This window comes from Staurois parvus, unplaced genomic scaffold, assembly GCF_062004578.1.
Source record: "Staurois parvus isolate SC_StPar_1 unplaced genomic scaffold, SC_StPar_1.0 ptg000277l, whole genome shotgun sequence".
NCBI lineage: Eukaryota > Metazoa > Chordata > Amphibia > Anura > Ranidae > Staurois > Staurois parvus.
The window spans coordinates 2,847,652-2,870,000 of NW_028318073.1; the positions used below are offsets into that span (position 1 = coordinate 2,847,652).

Here is a 22,349-nt window from a genome sequence, read left to right on the forward strand (position 1 = left end):
ACTCTACCTCTCACCCCGTCTGCCACTCTGCACTCACCCTCCTCCGTTTCCCCTGCATGTATGCCCTAGATATTCGATTGTTTTGTGCTCTGTTGAAACCACCTTGTTGTGCCATGTTCTCTATACTTCTGCATCGCATAAGTGCACTTTCCCAATTGCCAGCTATGGGTGAATTCAGTTGACTTAATTAAGTCTTATTTATTCCTAAATGTTTTCAATATATTTTTTTGTTTTGATAAAATACTGACTCATGTGCAATAAACTAAAGGAGGAAGGAGGTGTGGTTTGGCAACTTTGCCCTGGGAACTGGATGACCTTGTCCTGACACTGGTGGAAAACACCCTATTAAAAGTTGAATATTTTGAATGAAACCTTTGCACACTGCTATACAATTATATTTCTAGCAAACCTTTACTTAAAAAACAGGGATTTTGGTTCACATATATTGCAATACATGTTTAAACTGGTCAACTGCTCTGTTGTGCAAAATGGCAAATATTTGGCCAGAACATTGGTTGTTTAGGTGTTTGTTCAAACTCTGGACTGTGTGCTCCTTCTGCAAGATCCAAATGTCATATAAAAGTATAGTAGAGTGTTTTGACCGGAACTATATGTGACAGCTTCCTTCCAGTCAATGGTTGTTAAAGAGGCTGCAGGTGAAGGCACCCACTGTGGTCTTAGCAACCAGTGACATAACCAAGCCCTATTCATCAATATAGTGTAAGGGTCTACCCAAACAACTCTTTCACATTATGTACAATCAGGTAAGCTGTCACACTACATATATACAGTATAAGATAAGTTTTGTTTATTTGCAATCTGCAACAAAATCTAACAGTTTAGCCACAATTTATAATTCATGGCTGTTATCATTAGCTTTTTTTCACAATTTATCTTCTGTTTACATGCAGTGTTATAAATAATTACTTCTTGAAGTAAATGAACCATTGACATTTCTTCTCAATTAAATAAAAGTCAGTGTTTTATGATGCATGAAAAATAACCCACTCTAAATAATACCTGTATTCAAATGATGTATTCTTTTAAGGGTAGAAGATTAAGTTTTGAATCAAGATTTATTAAAGCGGAACTTCACTTCTCAATCAATATTGACTATTCTTACACCCTCCTACATGCATACCTGAGCTAAGGGCAGATGGATTTAAGGAAGTAAATGCTACATGAATCATCTGCCCATACTCAAGATGGCCACTACCACAAATGCTGCGGGGTGAGCAAAGTGATTTCTAAGCAAAATAAAGCATGGAGAGATGGGGGGGGGGGGGGGTTACTTTGAATAATAAAAAGTAATTAAATAGTGTTTTTGTTTATGATGCTCAGATTGCAATGTCGTTCTGCTTTACAGAAAATGAACAAGGGCATGGCAAATTGCTACAGTACACTTGCATAATTCAATTATGAATGTAACATGCACAGCAAAACGTTAACCCATATGTGCTAATTCAGGTTCAAAAAGTTAAAGCTGGAGGTGATATAATGGCTCTTGACCACCTGTCAAATGCTCTCTGAAGAGCAATCTGAATGTGAAAAGCTCTTCAGAGAGCAGTTCGAGTGAAAACAAGCCCAAAGCAATGAAATGTGCTGGCACCATTATAAGCAGCAAGTCAAAAAGATAAGCATCATGTTGTGTGAGAAAAATAGTCAGCATATGTATGGGTATTTGTTATTGGAAATCTGCTTATGCTTGCTGTGGTAACACACTGGGTATATGCAGCGTGTGTTATAACAGACAGGTGAAAGGTTGAATGAGGAACTGCAATCAGATCATTACAATTCTGCACCTAGTCACAGATTTTGATAACAGACACTCCAGTTACCCTCCACTAAAACCTGAGTTGCCGTGAACTTTTTTTCCACATATCCTTTCTAATGTCTTTTTTGCAAATTACAATTTAATATGGGATTCAAAAATGATATTCAAAATAGCAGTACCTGTTAAGCTTCCCTTCAAACATTTATAAGAACATTCGCCATTCTTAATGTATAAGGTGAGAAACCAGTGCTTTATTTATTGCTGTAACCAAAATGTGTTTGTAGGATTTGTAGAAGAAACAAAAAAAATGTATTATATACATTTCTCAAACACAAACATCTGCAATGAAACATTTCAAGCAATAAAAAATTGTGACCAAATATAGAAAAATTACAAAAAAAAACCCAGTAAAAATACAAAAAGGCAAATAAAATATATTTGAACAGAAATAAATTAAAATTTTTGCAACCTTTCAGGGAGTTTAAAACTTGGCATCATAAATATAGATGGCAATCAAATGTTACTTATTGCTAAAAACAGATGATGTTGGCATCTGAAATATATATCAACTACAACATTCTATGACATGAACAAAAACACACCATAAAGGAAAGTCTCCAAAGATATGCTAAACTTCCCATACATCAGTTGTTTTATGCTATATATTCTTCTGCTGGAGTATTGCAACAATGCAGAGTTTTCTTGCTGAAAACAAAAGACAATCAGGAAGTTGTCCAACTTTGAATATGGAGGATTATACTGCCTATCTAGGACTCAGATATGAGTAACCCAAACCTATCTAATATGATAAAGGATATGAACATCTTGGGAATTTTCTTATATACGGACCCTTGAAAAAAGATCAGTCTTAAGCATTTTTAGAAGATCCACAAAAAGTATTGTTCATAAAATATCCTTGAAATCTGACAAATGCAGTATCTTACAGCTGGTACAGTACAGGTGTTTGGGTCAGTTACATCAGTATTGCTACTAAACAAAAACATAAAGATCTCACTTATTCTTGTCCATAACATTAAGCACCTCATCCAAAAGGGAAGGACCCAAGTCCAGCTGTAAAGTTAACAGAGAACCAGCCAGGTCAGAAAAACATTCTTCTGATTTTACATCAGTGTCCTCCATGTTGCTTGAAACAGGACTGTGTTCAAATATATCTAATCCTTGCCAGTCACTGTATTGTTCAGAGAGACTAGATGAATGGCTTGATCTTCCATTGGTAGAGCATGATGCTGAACCACTGACCTTCCATGTACTTCCACTGTCAAACTCATCTTCATTTTCATAAGGCTGACATTTTTCTAGAATTTTTTCTTCCAAAACTGGCTCACAGCCATGTCTTGGTGACTTGTATGGGCTGTAAGAGTCTGTTTTGGAATTAAAAGTCACAGCAGATAACAATGGCAAGACTAAAGCTTGAGATCCTCCAATTGTTGGTAGGGATATTGCATTTTTAAGAACTGGTGAAGGGGAATCAGAATACATTGAGTCACAGGTACTGTTTGCCCTTAAGAATTCATTATGTCCATTCAAATGGCCACTTCTTGGATTGCCTTGGCTGCCTGGCAACAGTTCATAGTTGCCTTGAAGAAATGAGATGTCACCAAACACATCATGTTGCCCATCCTGGCCAATATGTATAGTGTGTCGAAAATCTCCTAAAGGTGGACTAATTAAATCAGATGACAACACATCTCTCAATTTGAACTTTTTGCCCTTTTTGTTGTTGCCAGTTTTTAGATAAATTGGTGTCTTTGCAGGCATTTTTATGTTATCAGGAAAGCAAAGTGCAATGATCTAAAATTTATGTTGCAAGAAGGTCACATCTCTGGTTCTGCTGCCACTAAGGGTAATATCCCCAAAATGTTGCTTTCTGCAATTCCACTGTTCTTGCAGATGTTCTTTGTGACATTAATATAACGTGCTGCCAAAGTAAGACCACCTGCAGAGAAGAAAAATACATTATAATTAGTCATTTTATAGTTCATATTATTTTGTTTTCAATCAACAGTCTTGGTCTACAGATCAGGCAAATGGATCCCTCCACTGAACAGCATTAAAGAGTTTGATCTGTTGGCCTTTTTATGACTTCATAGGTTTAGGGCACCTTAGTTATACTATTTATCACTATAGCTACTATAATTTATACATATCAGTTAGCAACAATATAGTATAAATTAGTGTGGCAGCACATAATGCAGAAAATGCCGTACATACACAATATAACTAATAAAGTAATGTATTAGTTTTATTTTCTAAAATATATATTTATTATATTTTCCTTCATTTATTTTATTTCTTTAAACATAAATATTCTCTAGGTGCTTCAGACAAACCTAAAATCTGATGTTTCATGAAATTTGCCACCCTTAAGCCCTATTTAAAACCAAGCAAAAAAGTCAATGTGGTTTAATATTGTCTGTAGCTCAACACCTGAATCTCTAGAAGCTACACCTTTGGGGCAGAATTGGGCATCTTTGGCCTCATTGATTAGAATTGGAATGCCTTAAAACATCAAGCATTTTTTTCACTTTTTCAACCAGTAATGCTTTCCATAGGCCATTACAAGAAAAAAATGCCTGAAGCTTGAATACACATGTAAATTGCTTGTATATATGCACTTAAAAACACACGTAAATACTCAAACAATACATCTGAAAGCTGTCCAGATGTGAATGCAGCCTTAGACCTGTGTAACTTTATAATTTAAGGCCTCATGCACACAGGATGTTTTGAAAACTCACCTAGAAGCTTTTACTCCGGGCAGCAGCATTTTTGCAGAAAAAACGTCTGACACTTATAAAAGTGTCTAACACTTTTACAAGCATTTAGGCGTGTTTAGAGGCATCAAGTGCTTGAGCGTTAATTAATTTTATTGGCCAGAATAATAATTTATTCTGGCTATTGAAATTAATTATTGCTCAAGGGCTAAACTCGTCTAGCGTTAACATGTGTTTAGATACATTTACAAGCGTTTTTTTTTTTGCTAAAACGCTGCTGCTCCTGGATGCACTGGTAGTATTTTTTTTTTCCTGCCTCTAAATAATCAGTGTTCTACCAGCAGAGACAGCTCCCCCCATGCCCCCACCAGAAGAACACAATAGCTCCTAGGGACGGATTCCCCCATCAAAACTGAGTGTGTTGATGAGGGAATTGAGCAATTTTCTTTCCTGCAACCCGTGGTTCCAGGAAAGAAGATCATATCGTCTATAGCCTGCTTTAGAGATTACATAGTAGATATACAGCCTTAAGGCTTAGGGCATAGGAAGTGCACTGCTATTTATCAAGAATAATTTAAGACAAAAGGCAGACTTTTCATAGCTTGGCTTAGGCATAGTTTACAATTCTAGATTCCTAGATCTAGTTCCCATTTTAATTTGTTAGGTTCAGGTCCACTCTAAAGCAACATCTCGTTAAAAGTGTAAAGCGACATGGACTGACACCACAAAGTGCTCGTGCAGAACTTTTCACTTTAATTACCAGAGCACCCCAGGTTTTCTATGTATTTCACACCAGAGCCATGCTGAGGTATTAAGAGGGGACAGATTGTGATTGTGTAATACCTATACTATGAAATTCAGAAAAAGATAGAAATACATAAAGGTGGTACTGCTAACTCATGGTACCTGTAGTTGTATGGCAATTTACACTTTTACAGGGATGTTCGATTCTTATTGCCCAATGCCCGGGACATGTAGTTCCGGATGCTGGGCAGGTAGTTTTCTACCTTTAGCCCTGCTCCTGTCAGGTGGAAGCATTCGGGCGGCAGTGCCAGACCCCCCCCGAGGTCTCCCAGGCTCCACTTGCCCATCTGCGGTCCCGGGACCAGCTCACTACCATCGGCTAGAGGGGAGGGAGGAAAGCAGACAGGTCTCCTCCTCTCCCCTTCCTCTCCTGACCCAGAAGTGACATTGTGATGTTATTTCCGCGTCCTCGTTTAGAGATTTCCGGCCATGAAAGCGGAGTAAGAATGTAATGCTGTGCAATGTGAATGTGCATTACATTCAGTGTAGTACAGGGGAGACTTCGCCCCCTATGTGATGAAATAAAAAGTTTTTTTTTATTGTAAAAAATGAAAGTTACACCCAAGCACATACCACCCCCCCCCCCAAAAAAAAAAATTTACCCTACATATACGCATGTACAAACGTAAAAGCACACGCTGGGGCGCCTATGCATGAAAAAGTCTATGTCACATATTGCCGTGCACACCAGAATGAGAACAATAATTGTAGTACCAGACCTCCTCTGTAACGCTAAACTGATGACCTATAAGCAGCTTTAAAAGTGTCGACCTATAGAAAATATAGGGTACTGAAGTTCACGAGCTTGCACAAATTTAAGGTTTGACAAGTTGAATATCTATTTACTCGGTGCAACTTCATCTTTTATATTTTACAAAATAAATAGGGTAATTTATTGCTTTTTTGTGCCCTAAAATTAACTTGTTTGTATATTATACTGAAATTTTGCAGTAATATCATGCGATAAAAAACTAGAACTACCAGTATTTTATTGTCTAGGGTCTCTGCTTTCAGAAAGTATATAATGTTAGGGTTTTTTATGCAATCTTCAGGACTAAAATAATTTTTTAAACTTGTGCAAAAAAAATGCAAAAACAGCTCTGACAGCGAAAGGGATAAAGGATAGGCCCTGACCCACACTTTCCTGAGGAGCAGCCAATCGGTGCTCATTACACTGCAAGGTCTCTTCCCTTCCTGCTAATCCCTGGGTGCAATGCTGGAGACAGACAGGGAGGGGAGGAGGAGATAAACAGCGCAATGTTAAAAATATTAAAATGTTTAAGTCGCCATAAAGCCCCTTTTGTTTTTAAAAGTCCCAGACATTCCTAAAATCACCTCCGATTTAAATACAGTTTTTGTAAAAAAAATTCCTTTTTTTTATCTAGACAAATAGATTGTCGTAAGGGACAAGCAGATTGGGGCACCGATTTAGTTCCCGAACAAGTAGTTTTCTCAAAAATTTCCACACCCGTTTTATAACATACTAACCTTGATATAATGTCTTAATAAAAATAACCCAAAATGACTGTCTAAAATGTAAACACAAAGATAAAAAAAGAATTTTAATTACAATTACAGCAGATATGTGCAGAGTTAATCTGGACCAAGCATCCAGAGGCCAACAAACCAGATCACAAAAGAAATATGAACCTTGGATGCCGAACTTCCAAAATGGAAGCGCCCCTCACTGATACTATTGTGATACTCAAACATCATGAGGAAGAAATTGAAGCCTTAAAAATAATAACACACACTGTTGAGAACTAAATTATATGATGCCATAACAGTAGATCTAACCTGCATGTGTTCTGCATGTGCTCTTCCAAAGGCATGCTCTGGAATTGTTTATTGAACACCTGGAAATGGACTGTGTCCTTCATGCGTTGGTCTAAAGGATTTGAAATGGCCCACAGTGCAATATTTATTGTTAATATGTTCTTTTACTTGTCTAAAGAATGGCTGCCTCTGTCTGCAGTTTGTCTTTTGTGGAACACGACTACTAACTCTTTTCTGATCTGGCTCCCTTTACAATCTCTAAACATAGAGAGTTGAAAACATATTTACAGATCTTTCAAACCTGCCAAACAAAAAAATAAATAGGGGTTTCTGTTAAAATATCCTTCATGTACTGCAGCCAACTAAATTACATGCCAGAAGAACCCATGGTCTGCTTGCAAGCCTTTAGCCTGTCAACACCAGATCCTCCTTCTACTGCCTCTGACCCAGAAAGCATCCCATCCTAGCACCTTCTACACAGAGAACATAAAGACTTTGGGCTTCCAGGAGAAATTTGTTTTAGCAATGACACCTGAGGATGAGTATGTTTTATTCTCTTTTTAATTAAACACACAAAGGCATAGAGCCAGGATCGTTACAGGGAGTAGCTACAGTGTCTTGAAAAATATTCATACCCCTTGAAATTTTACAACCAAAACTTCAATGTATTTTATTGGGATTTTATGTGATAGACCAACACAAAATGACACATAATTGTGAAGTGAAAGGAAAATGATAAATGGTTTTCAAAATTTTTTTATAAAGAAATATCTCAGAAGTGTAGCGTGCATTTGTATTCAGCTCATCAACTTCCCATCAACCCTGACCAGCTTCCCTGTCCCTGCTGAAGAAAAGCATCCACACATGAAGCTGTCACCATGTTTCATGGTGGGGATGGCGAGTTCAGGGTGGTGTGCGGTGTTAGTTTTCGCCACACATAGCATTTTGCTTTTAGGCTAAAAAGTTACATTTTGGTCTCATCTGACCAGAGCACCATCTTCCGCATGTTTGTTGAGTCCCACACATGGCTTCTCGCAAACGGGTCTTCTTATGGCTCTCTTTCAGCAATAGCTTTCTTCCTGCCACTCTTCCATAAAGGCCGGATTTCTGTAGTGCACAAGTAATAGTTGTCCCATGGACAGATTCTCCCACCTGAGCTGTGGATCTCTGCAGCTCCTCCAGAGTTACCATGGGCCTCTTGGCTGCTTCTCTGATTAATGCTCTCCTTGCCCAGCCTGTCAGTTTAGGTGGACGACCATGTCTTGCTAGGCTTGCAGTTGTGCCATATTCTTTCCATTTTCGGACAATGGATTGAACAGTGCTGCCTGAGATGTTCAAAGCTTGGGGTTTTTTTTTCATAAGCTAATGCTGCTTTAAACTTCTCCACAACTTTATCCCTAGACCTGTCTGGTGTGTTCCATGGCCTTCACGATGCTGTTTGTTCACTAATAAACCTCTGAGGGCTTCACAGAACAGCTGTATTCATACTGAGATTAAATTACTCACAGGTGGACTCTATTTACTAATTAGATGACTTCTGAAGGCAATCGCTTCCACTAGATTTTAGTTAGGGGTATCAGAGTAAAGGGGGCTGAATACAAGTGCAAGCCACACTTTTCAGATATTTGCAAAAAATTTGGAAAACCATTTATCATTTTCCTTCCACTTCTCAATTATGTGCCACTTTGTGTTGGTCTATCACATTGTGTGTTTAGTGTTTAGCTGTATTGCTATAGCTCTCAGCACAAGGTTCCCAGTTGGAAGACCTCAAACTATTTGATAAAATGACACTAAACGCTAATTTTATTCTTCAAAAATAATGATACGCATTCACTATTTAATGACCCTGTAAGTGAAGAAATCCCGTGTCACCAGAACTAGTGTCCCCACTGGAAGATATTCCCACTATTCCTGTTCTGGGGACATCTCAAATCGTAGGATTTTCTTTTATTTTCACTTTTTGTAATAATGGTAATCATGACAACAGGAGAGGGTGAATCTTCCTAAAGGGGCCACAGACAGCAATAAAAACCTGACAAGTGTTCTAAGCCCTCCTGCTCTATCCAAAACAAAAAAAAGTTTTGCCTTTAGTTATACTTTAATCATATGCAGTCTGGTTTCAGTTTCCTAAGTGCAGCCACATCGAGCTGGTTACCACTGCTGTTGATAGATCCCTGCACTCGGTATCTCTTACAGCAGCTTACTAATCCTTAAAGGATAAGTTCACCTTTCATAACATGTTACATCCATAGTCAGGGTGTAACATGTTACGATCAGACCAGCCCCTGCCCCCCCCCCAATCCCCGCTTTGATAGCTAGAGCGGGATCTTCTTCCCCCTCGCTGTCAAATATAAAAAAAAGTCTGTGCCCACATGGCTGTGTCACTCAATTTCATTCAATGCACCCCTACTTTTAAGCACTTACAGCAAGCAGTTTTTTTCTTTGGGAAAAAAGGTTTTACATAAATGAATAAAAACTGACCATTGTAAGCACCCCTGTTAGTGATAAATGGTTTGTCTTAACCCTCTTACTGCTACTTTGTCTGCACAGCTTGTTCTGTTAAAGAAATTTTAAAAATAGCAGCATTACTGGATGGATCACCAGATGAAAATAAAGGAAAAAACATAAAGAAAACAAATGCCACCATATCTAAGAATTGGTAAACTGCAATGGAATACATTTTTGTTTTTTTGACAACCGGGGGGTTATATTATATGTTCATATGAACTTCTATGCATGTATATACTACGAACAAGGTATGTCAAAGGGATTGATTATTGCTAATTGTCAGGTACTGTTTTTTCCAGTAGTGCCTGATTTATCTCCATGTAAGTATGCAAAACTGCCAGGACATCCAATGGTACTTACAGAATCCCTACCAGGACTCAAAATGGTATTTTTAAAGTGGCAAGTACTGTATGTTATCACTAGCTATCTTTTGTGCATACTTCCTGAATGCCTAGCTTGTTGCTGTATCAGTTTGGACTACACACGCTCTTGCCTTCTGCCTGACCACAATGTCTGCAGTCTGCCCAGATCCCCTGCCTGGAAGTAACTACTCATCTGCCCAGCATTTTGTTTACAGCCACCACCCTGGTGGGGTAATCAAGGCCTCAACTTAGTGATATCCAGGACCTCCAAGGTTTCCATCATCAAAAGCTATGCTGACAACTAGATATTGCTGAGACTCCAAGACTCCACTTCTCAGGTAGACCCATGTCACCTGCCAAGGGGTGCTATAACATTTTGGTTGTTGTAATACACCATTGACTATGTCTGTAAACTTGTTTCTGGTCTTTCAGTACAGGTGGCGAAAATAATCCCGCCCCCTCGCCACAGCAGCCGCTGAAAACCCTCACCACCACCCAGCCGCTGCTTCCGCCACCCACTGCCACTTGGTAGTTCTTAGCCTTACCTGAGAAACCACTGAACGATCCTGGGGTTGGGCATAGAGATAAGTGAAGGAAAGATGGCCTCCACTCATCTGTATGCCCTTGGAGGACCAGAGCAATGTCACTTCCGGGTCCGGCGCCTTTTTTTTTTTAACGTACTAGATCAATGCTTTTTTTGATCTAATGCTTTACATTGTAGAGGAGAGATGTGGGGTCTTAACGACCCCGTATCTCTCCATAATGAGGACCTGTCACTAATTATTTGATCACAAGGGATGCATGAATTCCTTGTGATAGGAATAAAAGTGATACATTTTTTATTTTTTTTTAAAGGGGACAGTGTAATAAATAAATAAAAAGTTTAATGTGCCCCTGTCTGCCCCATGCTCCCACGTAGTGGTGAATGCATACATAGGTCACGCCCACATTTGTAAACTGTGTTCAAACTACACATGTGAGGTACCGCAGCGAACATCAGAGCAAGGAGCAATAATTCTAGCACTAGACCTCCTCTGTAACTTTACATTGGTAAAAAATAGAAATTTTTAAAGCATCACTCATGGATATTTTTAAGTACCGTAGTTTGATGCCATTCCATGAGCAATTTTAAGGCATGACATGTTGGGTATCTATTTACTCAGCGTAACATCATCTTTCATATTTTACAAAAAAATTGGCGTATATATTGTTTTTTTTATAATCATGAGTGTATTTTTTTTTAAAGAGTATATATTAATTTTTAAAAAAAACTGTCCATTTTGGTTTTTCGGCCAAGTGAATCCTGAATTTTTGGTTTTTGTTTCGGCACTAGAATTTTCATTTTGATGCACCACTAGTAATAATTGTGTCTGCAGACAAGTTTTTGGTTGTATCAGCTGAACAACAGCTAATCTCTGTAAGGGAATATAATAATCCCCCTGGGATATACCAGTATAATGAAGCAACAAGGGATCATATACAGTGCATAATACAATAGATAATTCATTACATCTGAGAATATAATATTCAGCTCCATAAGCAGAGCCCTCCTATTCCTTCTGTATTGAAATGTATTGTATTGTACTGTCCTCCTTTATATTGTAAAGCGCTGCGTAAACTGTTGGCGCTATATAAATTCCGTATACTAATAATAATGTGTATATAGTTTATCCCCATATGTACCTCCGGATTACTAGTGTTTATATGTAGAAAGTGTCTTTAATCCTCAAATCCAGATTTGAATTAACAGAAGCATTTTGTTTTGCTGTTTATATGTAGAATTAAGGGCTGTCAAGCAAGCAATAATAATAGAATGTAAATATACACAAACACACATAAATAAAGAGTTCCTTGCTCACAACACCTAATTGGCTAATATTTATTAGCATATACAGTTGTGTTCAAAATAATAGCAGTGTTGAAAAAAGTGAATAAAGCTGAAAATCCTTCTAATAGCTTTTATTTCCATACACAAATGCATTGGGAACACTACACATTCTATTCCAAATCAAAACATGAAGAAAAATATATCAAATTTGTGTTGTTCCTCTAAATAAATTGAAGAAACATGAATATTAGACTGTTCAAAAAAATAGCAGTGTTTGTATTCTTCTTTACAAACTCAAACATTCACTATATAAACTGAAAAATGTTTGAAGATTTTGCTTTCCTTTGAATCACTTAATGAATATTTAGTTGTATAAGCACTGTTTCTGAGAACTGCTGTACATCTGTGTTGCATGGAGTCAACCAACTTCTGGCACCTGTGAACAGGTATTCCAGCCCAGGATGATTGGACTACATTCCACAGATCTTCTCTATTTCTTGGTTTTGTCTCAGAATCTGCATTTTTGATGTCACCCCACAAGTTTTCTATTGGATTAAGATCCAGGGATTGGGCTGGCCACTCCATAACGTCAATCTTGTTGGTCTGGAACCAAGATGTTGCATATTTACTGGTGTGTTTGGGGTCGTTGCCTTGTTGGAACACCCATTTCAAGGGCATTTCTTCTTCAGCATAAGGTAGCATGACCTCTTCAAGTATTCTGATGTATTCAAACTGATCCATGATCCTTGGTATGCAATAAATAGGCCCAACACCGTAGTATGAGAAACATCCCCATATCAAGATGCTTGCGCAACCATGCTTCACTGTCTTCACAGTGTACTGTGGCTTCAATTCAGTGTTTGGGGGTCGTCTGACAAACTGTCTCCAGCCACTAGACCCAAAAAGAACAAGCTTACTTTCATCAGTCCACAAAATGTTGCGCCATTTCTCTTTAGGCCAGTCAATGTGCTCTTTGGCAAATTGTATCCTCTTCAGCACATGTCTTTTTTTCAACAGTGGGACTTTGCGGGGGCTTCTTGCAGATAGCTTGGCTTCACATAGGCATCTTCTAATTGTAACAGTACTGACTGGTAACTTTAGACCTTCTTTGATCTTCCTGGAGCTGATTGTTGGCTAAGTCCTTGCCATTTTGGCTATTCTTCTATCCATTTGAATGGTAGTTTTTCGCTTTCTTCCACGTCTTTCAGGTTTTGGTTGCCATTTTAAAGCATTTGCGATCATTTTAGCTGAGCAGCCTATCATTTTCTGCACTTCTTTATATGTTTTCCCCTCTCCAATCAACTTTTTAATCAAGGTATGCTGTTCTTCTGAACAATGTCTGGAACAACCCATTTTCCTCAGAATTTCAGAGAGAAATGCACTGTAACCAGCATGTACAACATTTGCTTCCTTCCTTCCTTAAATAAGGGCAATGATTGCCACCTGTTTTTCAAAGAATGAATGACCTCACTAATAGAATTCCACACTGCTATTATTTTGAACATGCCCCTTTCAATTAGTGATTCAATTACACAGAATCAGCAGCATGCATTTCATGACTGTTGGGTCTGTTGGATTTCTATTACTCTACTACACCTGCTAGTAAATTATTTGCCATGTAGAAATATAATTTCTACCAAAAACAGTGATTGATCAGGTTAGTGATGTCTGACTGCTATTATTTTGAACACAACTGTGCATATATACATATATATATATATATATATATATATACACACACATATATATATTCTTTTGTAGCTATGCTCAAACAAATACAGTCCAAACCTTGTTCCATCTAACAACTCTGCTCAACTCCACTGAACAACTTGAGATCCCTGTAGATCTATTGTCTCCATGCAAGTCCCAGTCACATGGTTGCATTATTACACTGTTTTTATGATCTATGTTCTCATCCATATTATGAATGATAACTGTTATAAAGCCAATTAAATGAATTGATTATGTCAATGTCTGAATAATTGGTGTTGATCTTTTGCTTTTGTAATTTCAGAGTCTGTTACTTAATTTTTCCCTGATGAAGTGGGCTTTGAACTGTAAAACGTGTTGGAGGAAGTAACACGTCATCAATACTGTAATCTAATACATAAAGTTAAAAAATTTTTTTTATGTAATGTATGAGATAACAGTTACACATTGTGTATTTGATAGAAAATTCTGATCTGTCTTATTCTAAATATTTTAATATTTGTATTAATAAAACTAGATATTTTTTACATACATGGAATTGTGGTACCGTTAAAGTCCTATAGTTTCTTTTTTGTTTGGGTTGTTATGTTTAGATATCTACAGTAATTCATATATCCATCTGGTCTAATTTTGGGATATTTGTTTACGCAGATCAGCCTCCCTCCAATGCTGAAAGACTCGGTCTATACCATAAAAACCTAGTACAGAGAGATCTTTGTTGTGTACCAACCTAAAGTGATTAGACACACTATGTTATTTAACTCCATTTTTATGTTGTTAATATGTTCATTAATACATTTTGCTAAACATCTGGTGGTTCTACCCACGTAACTCAGTCCACAGGGACAAGTGATTGGTGGGTAACAAACCTAGTTCAACATGTGATGAATTTGTCAATTTTATATTCATTGCCTGCAGATGAACAAAAAGTATCTATTTTCTTCTTTTTATCTCGAGTCACTCTACAGGAGGTGCTGTAGACTGACTTTAAAATCCAGCTCTTTCCAGAAAGGTAACTTTCCTCCTGGGAGGGTCTAGAACATTTTTTCGCTATCATATTCCTGGATTGGCACAAGGCCAATGTGATGCCTATATTTTAAAAGGGGTCAAATTCTTTACCAAATACTTATAGACCTGTTAGTTTAACTTCTATAGTTGGGAAGATACTGGAGAGTTTAATAAAAGACCACATAGATGAGTTCTTGCTGGATAAAAATATTTTAAGTAACAGACAGCATGGATTAATGAAAGACAGAAGTTGTCAGACAAATTTGATTTCTTTTTATTAGGAGGTGAGCAAAACCTTGGACAGAGTGGTAGCGGTGAACGTGGTATACTTGGATTTTGCAAAAGCATTTGACACAGTTCTCCACACACGGCTAATGTGTAAGGTAAAGTCTACGGATTTGGAAAAATCTGTATGTAAAAGGGATAGAAAACTGGCTAAAAGATCGTATTCAGAGAGTAGTGGTTAATGATTCATACTCTGAATGGTCTGGGGTTGTCAGTGGTGTACCCCAAGGTTCAGTGTTGGGACCTTTACTTTTTAATACATTTATAAACAATATAGGTTCTGGGCTTATAAATCCCATTTCAGTCTTTGCAGATGACACCAAGTTGTGCAGTGGAATAACGTCCTTGATATCTCCAACTTACAAGCTGACCTTGATGCACTGTTTAATTGGGCAACTATGTGGCAAATGAGGTTTAATGTTGATAAATGTAAGGTAATGCACTTGGAGGCTAACAATATGCATGCATCATACATACTAGGGGGAGTACAACTGGAGGAATCAATGGTGGAGAAGGATCTGGGAGTTCTGGTAGATCATAAGCTTAATAACGGCATGCAATGCCAAGCTGCGGTTTCAAAAGCAAGCAAAATCCTATCTTGTAATAAAAGAGACTCCAGAGAGAGAGATATATCATTTTACCCATTTACAAATCATTAGTAAAATCTCATCTGGAATATGCAGTTCAGTTTTGAGCACCAATTCACAAAAAGAATATTGGGGAACTGGAGAAAGTACAGAGAAGGGGAACCTGGAGGAGCATGGAAAAGCTCACTATGAGGAAAGATTAGAGGAACTGAATTTATTCTCTCTTGAGAAGGAGATTAAGGGGGATAAGATCGACATGCATAAATACATCAGTGGTTCATATAGTGAACTTGGCTTAGAGTTATTCACATTGAGGTCATCACAGAGGACAAGGGGGCACTGTTTACATCTGGAGGAAAATAAATTTAATCTTTAAATACAGTAAGTGCTGTGAAAATGCAATAGACTCCCTCAAGAGTTGGTTCTGGCCAACTCAGTGGATTGCTTTAAAAAAGGATGGATTCTTTCTTGCATACACAGAATATAACTGGTTACTAACATTTATAGGTAAAGTTGATCCAGGGAACATCCGATCGCCTCGCGGGGATCAGGAAGGAATTTTTTCCCCTGCAGGAGCAAATTGGATCATGTTTTGCTGGTTTTTTTGCCTTTCTCAGGATCAACTAGGTGTAGGATTATAACTTTTTTTATTTTTAATTTTTTTTTATGGTTGAACTGGATGGACTTTTGTCTTTTTTCAGCCAGACTAACTATGTATTTATGTATGTATGTATTCCTAATGGCGGGGGCTTTCTAATAAATAAAAATAGATTTCTTAGGGAGAATATTCCTTACTAGCTTTCATCAATATAGGCCAACATTTCTTAATACTTTTTTCAACTTTTCTGTTTTGCATGTTAAAACCTATGATAAAAGCTATATCTGATTTATTTGCTTGGGCTTTTAAAAGTTTTAGCAATTCCATTCTATTCATTTTATCAAATTCTTCCCAATCTTCAACAGGTCATTTTTCTTGTACCCTTTCTCCATAAATCAGTTAATCAGCATGTCTGTTTGAGATATAAAGTCTCCATGGCTATCACAACTGCGTTTGATTCTAACAAAGTGGCCTTTATCCTTCCTGGATGACGACAACTTCGGATGAAAATGTACCGGTTCTTATCCACATCCTGGAAATGGGTCCGACTGGAAGCCTAGTCCCTTCCTTAAACATATCCAAGTCCAGAAACTGGATACGCTCTTTACTCCATTTTGCTGTGAGTTTTATGTCATATACATTGTTGTTTAGGAGGGAAAGAAACAAGTGTAAATCTTCATCAGACCCCTCCCACCCAAACACAATATCCTCTATAAACCTATGAGAATTTAACCACTAGGGGAACGCCCGCAGTACATATACTGCTACAAGGAGGCCCCTGTGCGCAGGATCACGTATATAACCGTAATCCTGCATTCTGGGGTAAGGGGCGAGGCGCGCGACCGCCCTACCCATGGTACCGATCGGTGCTGCGGGTGTCAATCACCGGGTCCCGGCCAGTGATTACCCGCTGGAGTCCGGCGATTGCTGGCAAACACAGATGGGGAGGAAGGCTGCATTGTTTTCAATGGAGCTCTCCTCCCTGTCAGCTTTCAGCACACTGTTCCAGGATCGCTGAGCTCAGGGAACAGTGTGTAACAGAGAGGTGCACACCCCCACCTCATAGTAAAAGTTAACCCCTTCCTCCCCAGCAAATTAGTACAGTGTCAGTGTTTTTTTTTTTGCACTGATCACTGTATTGGTGTCACTGGGGATGTCAGTGACACCCAAGTCAGTTCCCCCCCAGTGTCAGAATGTCCGCTGCAGTCCGTCGCTGATCGCCACTATTAGTATAAAAAAAAATCCAGTATCTATACCGCCATTTGTAAACGCTATAACTTTCACGTAAACCAATTAATTTACATGTATTGAGATTTTTTTTTTTAGCAAAGACATGTTGCAGAATACATTTTGGCCTAAATTTGACAAAATTTGATTTAATTTTTTCACTGGACATATTTTGTAGCAAAAAGTCCAAAATCCATAAATATATCTTCAGAAACGGAAACTCTGCAACACACCGATCCTCATCGATCGAAATAACAGGATGAAAAACTTTGTAGTTAATCGAAAATCCACTTCTCCAATAGATAAAGGACCACCTTCAAACGTATCCATGGGGGGAAATGCCAAGCACTCGAGAGAAACAGAAAGACTTCATGGTGCAATATTATAAAAACCAATTCCTTTATTAGGTACTCACTGCACTTACTCAAGAGGTGTCCCAGCCGACACCAGCATCAACAGCATAACAGCAATCACATAAACGAGCCTGGCTACTCAGCACATGCGCAGTAGCTGGCAGCCAAAAACATAATGACGTCACATCAATCAAGCTCCGCCCTACGCGTTTCGTCATCGACGTCCTCACGGAGCGCGTTCTGCTCCGTGAGGACGTCGATGACGAAACGCGTAGGGCGGAGCTTGATTGATGTGACGTCATTACGTTTTTGGCTGCCAGCTACTACGCATGTGCTGAGTAGCCAGGCTCGTTTATGTGATTGCTGTTATGCTGTTGATGCTGGTGTCGGCTGGGACACCTCTTGAGTAAGTGCAATGAGTACCTAATAAAGGAATTGGTTTTTATAATATTGCACCATGAAGTCTTTCTGTTTCTCTCGAGTGCTTGGCATTTCCCCCCATGGATACGTTTGAAGGTGGTCCTTTATCTATTGGAGAAGTGGATTTTCGATTAACTACAAAGTTTTTCATCCTGTTATTTCGATCGGTGAGGATCGGTGTGTTGCAGAGTTTCCGTTTCTGAAGATATATTTATGGATGATCTGCCATTATATTATCAAGGTTTTTTGGTGAAATTTTTCATATTTAGACACTTTTTTTGCACAAAAGTTTTTTGCACTTAAAAGTTTTTTTATTTTTTTGTGGTATTGGCATATATATATTTTTTTCTGGACTTATGATTTGATGATTTCTTTATATATATTTATATATTTATACACATTTACTAGCGCAAATTATTTATTTATTGGTACACTTTATATATGGTGATTTTTTGCAGCTGGTACACTATTAGTAAGTTATATAATTTTGACCATAGGCGCTATTATTAATTTTTCTTATAAAAAGTCCAAAATATTGTTTTTTTTCTCAAAATTGTCAACCTTTATTTTTATAGCGCAAAAAATTAAAAAACCGCACAGGCAATCACATACCACCAAAAGAAAGCGCAATTCGTGGGGAAAAAAAGGATGTAAATTTCATTTTGGTGCAGCATTGCATGAGTGCACAATTGTCAGTTAAAGTAACGCAGCGCCGTTACACGAACCGCTTATGTAACCGCTTCCTGACCACCCTATAGCATAAATACTGCTACAGGGCGGCACAGGTGCGCAAAACCACATATATATATATATACGTGATTCACGCTCCCATGGTTTTCACGCCCCTCCCAGATGGTGTCAGATTGCCCCTCAGTATACCAGTAATCACCTTTAACCCCTTGATTGCCAGGAACACATAAATAAACCTCCATTGCTAGTAAAGTGTCTGAACAGATCAATATCTTTGATCAGATCAGCACTATACCAGCTGTCACATTAGTATAGCGTCCCTAAAAATGCAGCGTTAGTGGGATCAGCCCCGACAACTGCGTTTAGCCCCTACTCTTACCCCCCCCTTCTCCCCCAGCAAGTGCAGTGTCAGTAGGTCACTATCACTTGATACATTGCACACAAAACCGCAGTGCTTGCAGAATCAGGCCTGATCTCTGTTAGCACTTGCCGGTAAATTTTGATGACTCTCATATGCAGCAGAGTGCCAGTACCTTTTGGTGAAATGGCAAGCACCAGTGGCCTAGTACATCCTGGTCTTTCACATACCTCTTAGATTGTAAGCTCCCAAGATCAGGCCCTCCTAACCCTCTTGTATTGAACTGTATTGTTGCTGTATTGTCTCCCATTATATTGTAAAGCGCTGAGCAAACTGTTGACGCTGTATAAATCCTTCATAATAATAATACCAGCTCTGCAGTATGACTTGGTGACGTGGCAAGTCCCATAAGTCTAGTACAAGCTGGTATTGTCCCGCAGCCACCAAAATTCGCACACAGACCCGTAGAGCCCCTAGTATCCTTCCAGATGTGCTTGCAAATCCAGATTGGTAGCCCACAAATTCTGCAGCACCTGTACTTCCCCCATTCACTGCCCAACCTGGAATTCAGGTGGAAACAGGAAATTTAACTACTCCTCTTGATTTTATGGAGCTGTTTTTCACAGAAGATCTGTATGCATCGATTGTGGATCAAAGCAATTTATATGTGCAACAATTTATAGCTGCCAACCCAAATTCAAACCTTGCCAGACCATTCGCATGGAAGTCCATTACGGTTTCTGAATTTATATTTTTTTTTGGGCCTAACCCTCAACATGGGCATTACTATAAAAATGAATTGCGGTTGTATTGGTCCGCAGACCTGATTCATCATATGCCTGTGTTCTCTGCTGCCATGGCCAGGCATAGATATGAGAGTATAATGTGTTTTATGCATTTCAACGCCAATACACTCTGTCGACCTCGAGGTGACCCTGAATTCGACCGGCTACACAAAATTCAGCCCCTTACAAATCACCTTAACCAAAAATTTGCAGATGTCTATACTCCCCAGCAAAAATCTGCATTGATGAGTCCCTCATTAATTTTTCTGGCCGCCTTGCATTCAAACAATTTCTCCCCAGCAAGCGTGCCAGATATGGGGTCAAGATGTAGAAGACCTGTGAGAGGACAACAGGCAATACTTGTAAGTTTCAGATTTACGAGGGAAAAGATAGTCATGTGGAGCCCCCCCAGATGCCCAGACTACATGGGGAGCAGTGGCAAGATAGTTTGGGATTTGGTGTCATCCTTTTTCCATATGGGGTACCACTTATACATGGACAATTTTTATTCAAGCGTGCCACTATTTAGACATTTGTACAATCTTGGAACTGGCACATGTGGCAAAATGTGGCCTAATGTGTGCCCACCATTAGGAGTGGCTGGATGCAGGGCGGTATATTCTAATAGTGGGCATACCACACACTTTTTCTGGCTGAGATTTCTTCTCTTTTTTCATTCAGTCCAAAGGCTGCATGCAAAAAATCCATTGAAAATAATGCCTCGGTTTACGAATTTAGGAATTTTTTTCACAATAAAAAGTGTATGTCAGTGCTCATTTTTAAATGCAATTGCCATCTTTTTTCTTCACTATAGCGCACAACATTAGCTATCACTTTCCCCGGAGCTAACAGATACTTTGTATCTTTTAAGAAACTGAAAGGAAACATTGTATCTTTTACCTTGGGGAAATAAACTAAAAGAAACTCTCTTTCAGCTGGAGGGGGAAGTTACTGCTGAATTTCTGAACTACTGTATAGTGAAAACAAAAAAAAAAAAACGGTAATTACATTTAAAAACTGGCCCCTGACAGCTGAGTGAATTGCCTGCAATTAAATTTTTTTTTTTTTTAATTGCCAGCAATTCTTTTACATTCAGCTGTCAGTGGGAAACCCCACTGACATCTGAAACATTAACACATGGTTGTCACTACTAAAATACTGCATGAGTTAATAAAATAACTCATGCAGTATTTTAGTAGTGTTTACTGTTTTTCTGACCTTTGGAACGGATTAATTGGTTTTTAATGCATTCCTATGGGAAACAATTTTTGGTTTACAAATTTTTCGCTATACGAAATGTCCTGCAGAACGAAATAAATTCGTAAACCGAGGTACTGGTACATCACTGGACTTTGAATGGTTATACCAGGATGATGCCTACAGCTGCAGGCATCATCCTGGTATCATTTCTTTTCAGCCGGCAATCGGCTTTCATGTAAAAGCAATCCTAGTGGCTAATTAGCTGCAGGATTGCTTTTACAAGCAGCGGGAGACGATGCCCCCCTCCCCCACTGCCTTCTCGGGCAGTCCTGTGCCATCGGGGCAACCTGAGAATGCAGCCAGTGTTTCTGCCAGCTAACCATAGAGATGATTGGAGACCAGAATGGTGCCAATCATCTCTATAGCCTAAGAAATCGGAAGCTACGAGCATTTCATCACTTCAGTTTCACAGGATATAAACAGCACCATTTGTAAATTGGGAAAGCATCTGATCACACCGATCTTGGTTTGATTAGATAATTTAAGGGCAGTGGAGATATCTAGAATTTGATAGACCCAAGAATATATGAAAAAGCCCATTGACGTTATAGGGGATATTTACATTCCCTGTGATAGCATTAAAAGTGATCAAAAAAAAAAGGGGGAAAGTGTAAAAATAATTAAAAAAAATCAAAATAACTTAAAAAAAAGCACCCTCGTTCCCCCGCGCACATCTGCGTTCGTGAGCATTGACCCTGTGCCAGTATGGAAACAGTGGTTGCACCATGCATGTGAGGTATCGCCACGAACGTCAGATCAAGGGCAGTAATTCTAACACTAGACCTCCTCTGTAAATCTAAAATGGTAGCTTTTTAAGGCTTTTAAAATGTTGCCTATGGATATTAAAAATGTATGCAATTTGTCACCATTGCACGGGGCTTGCGCAGTTTTAAAGCATGTCATGTTTGGTATCTATTTATTCGGCATACCATCATCTGTTATATTTTACCAAATAATTGGCCAATATTTTGTGTTTTTGTGCATTAAAAGTAAAATTATATATTTTTTTAAATTGCTTTAGAAAAATCGCTGTGCGAGTACTATGTGCCATAAAAATATATAATGTGTGGGGTTTAAATTAATTTCCTAGCAAAAAATACTGATTTTTCTCATGTGAACAAAAAGTGTCAGAAAAGGCTTGGTCTTCAGGTGGTTAGAAAAGTGAGTGATGTGTGGCATAAACATCTAATGCTTTTTTGACCCCTTTTTTGAAAGTAAACACCCCAAACTATTTGCTGAGAGGCATATTTAATCAATGGAATAAGTTATTTTTTTTACCAC

At 38.4% G+C, this 22,349-nt stretch overlaps 1 protein-coding gene across 2 annotated transcripts in view; it reads right to left on the minus strand.

The window, feature by feature from the left end:
• Positions 1 to 2,003: 2,003 nt before the first annotated feature.
• CDC42EP3 (CDC42 effector protein 3) overlaps positions 2,004 to 22,349 on the minus strand; it is a 92,888-nt gene continuing 72,542 nt past the window's right edge. For both annotated transcript variants that reach the window (XM_089681780.1, XM_089681781.1), the window contains one exon: positions 2,004 to 3,731. In XM_089681780.1, coding sequence (XP_089537906.1) covers positions 2,786 to 3,553 — 768 coding nt within the window. In that variant the 5' untranslated portion in view covers positions 3,554 to 3,731 and the 3' untranslated portion in view covers positions 2,004 to 2,785. The remainder of the gene's footprint in view (positions 3,732 to 22,349) is intronic.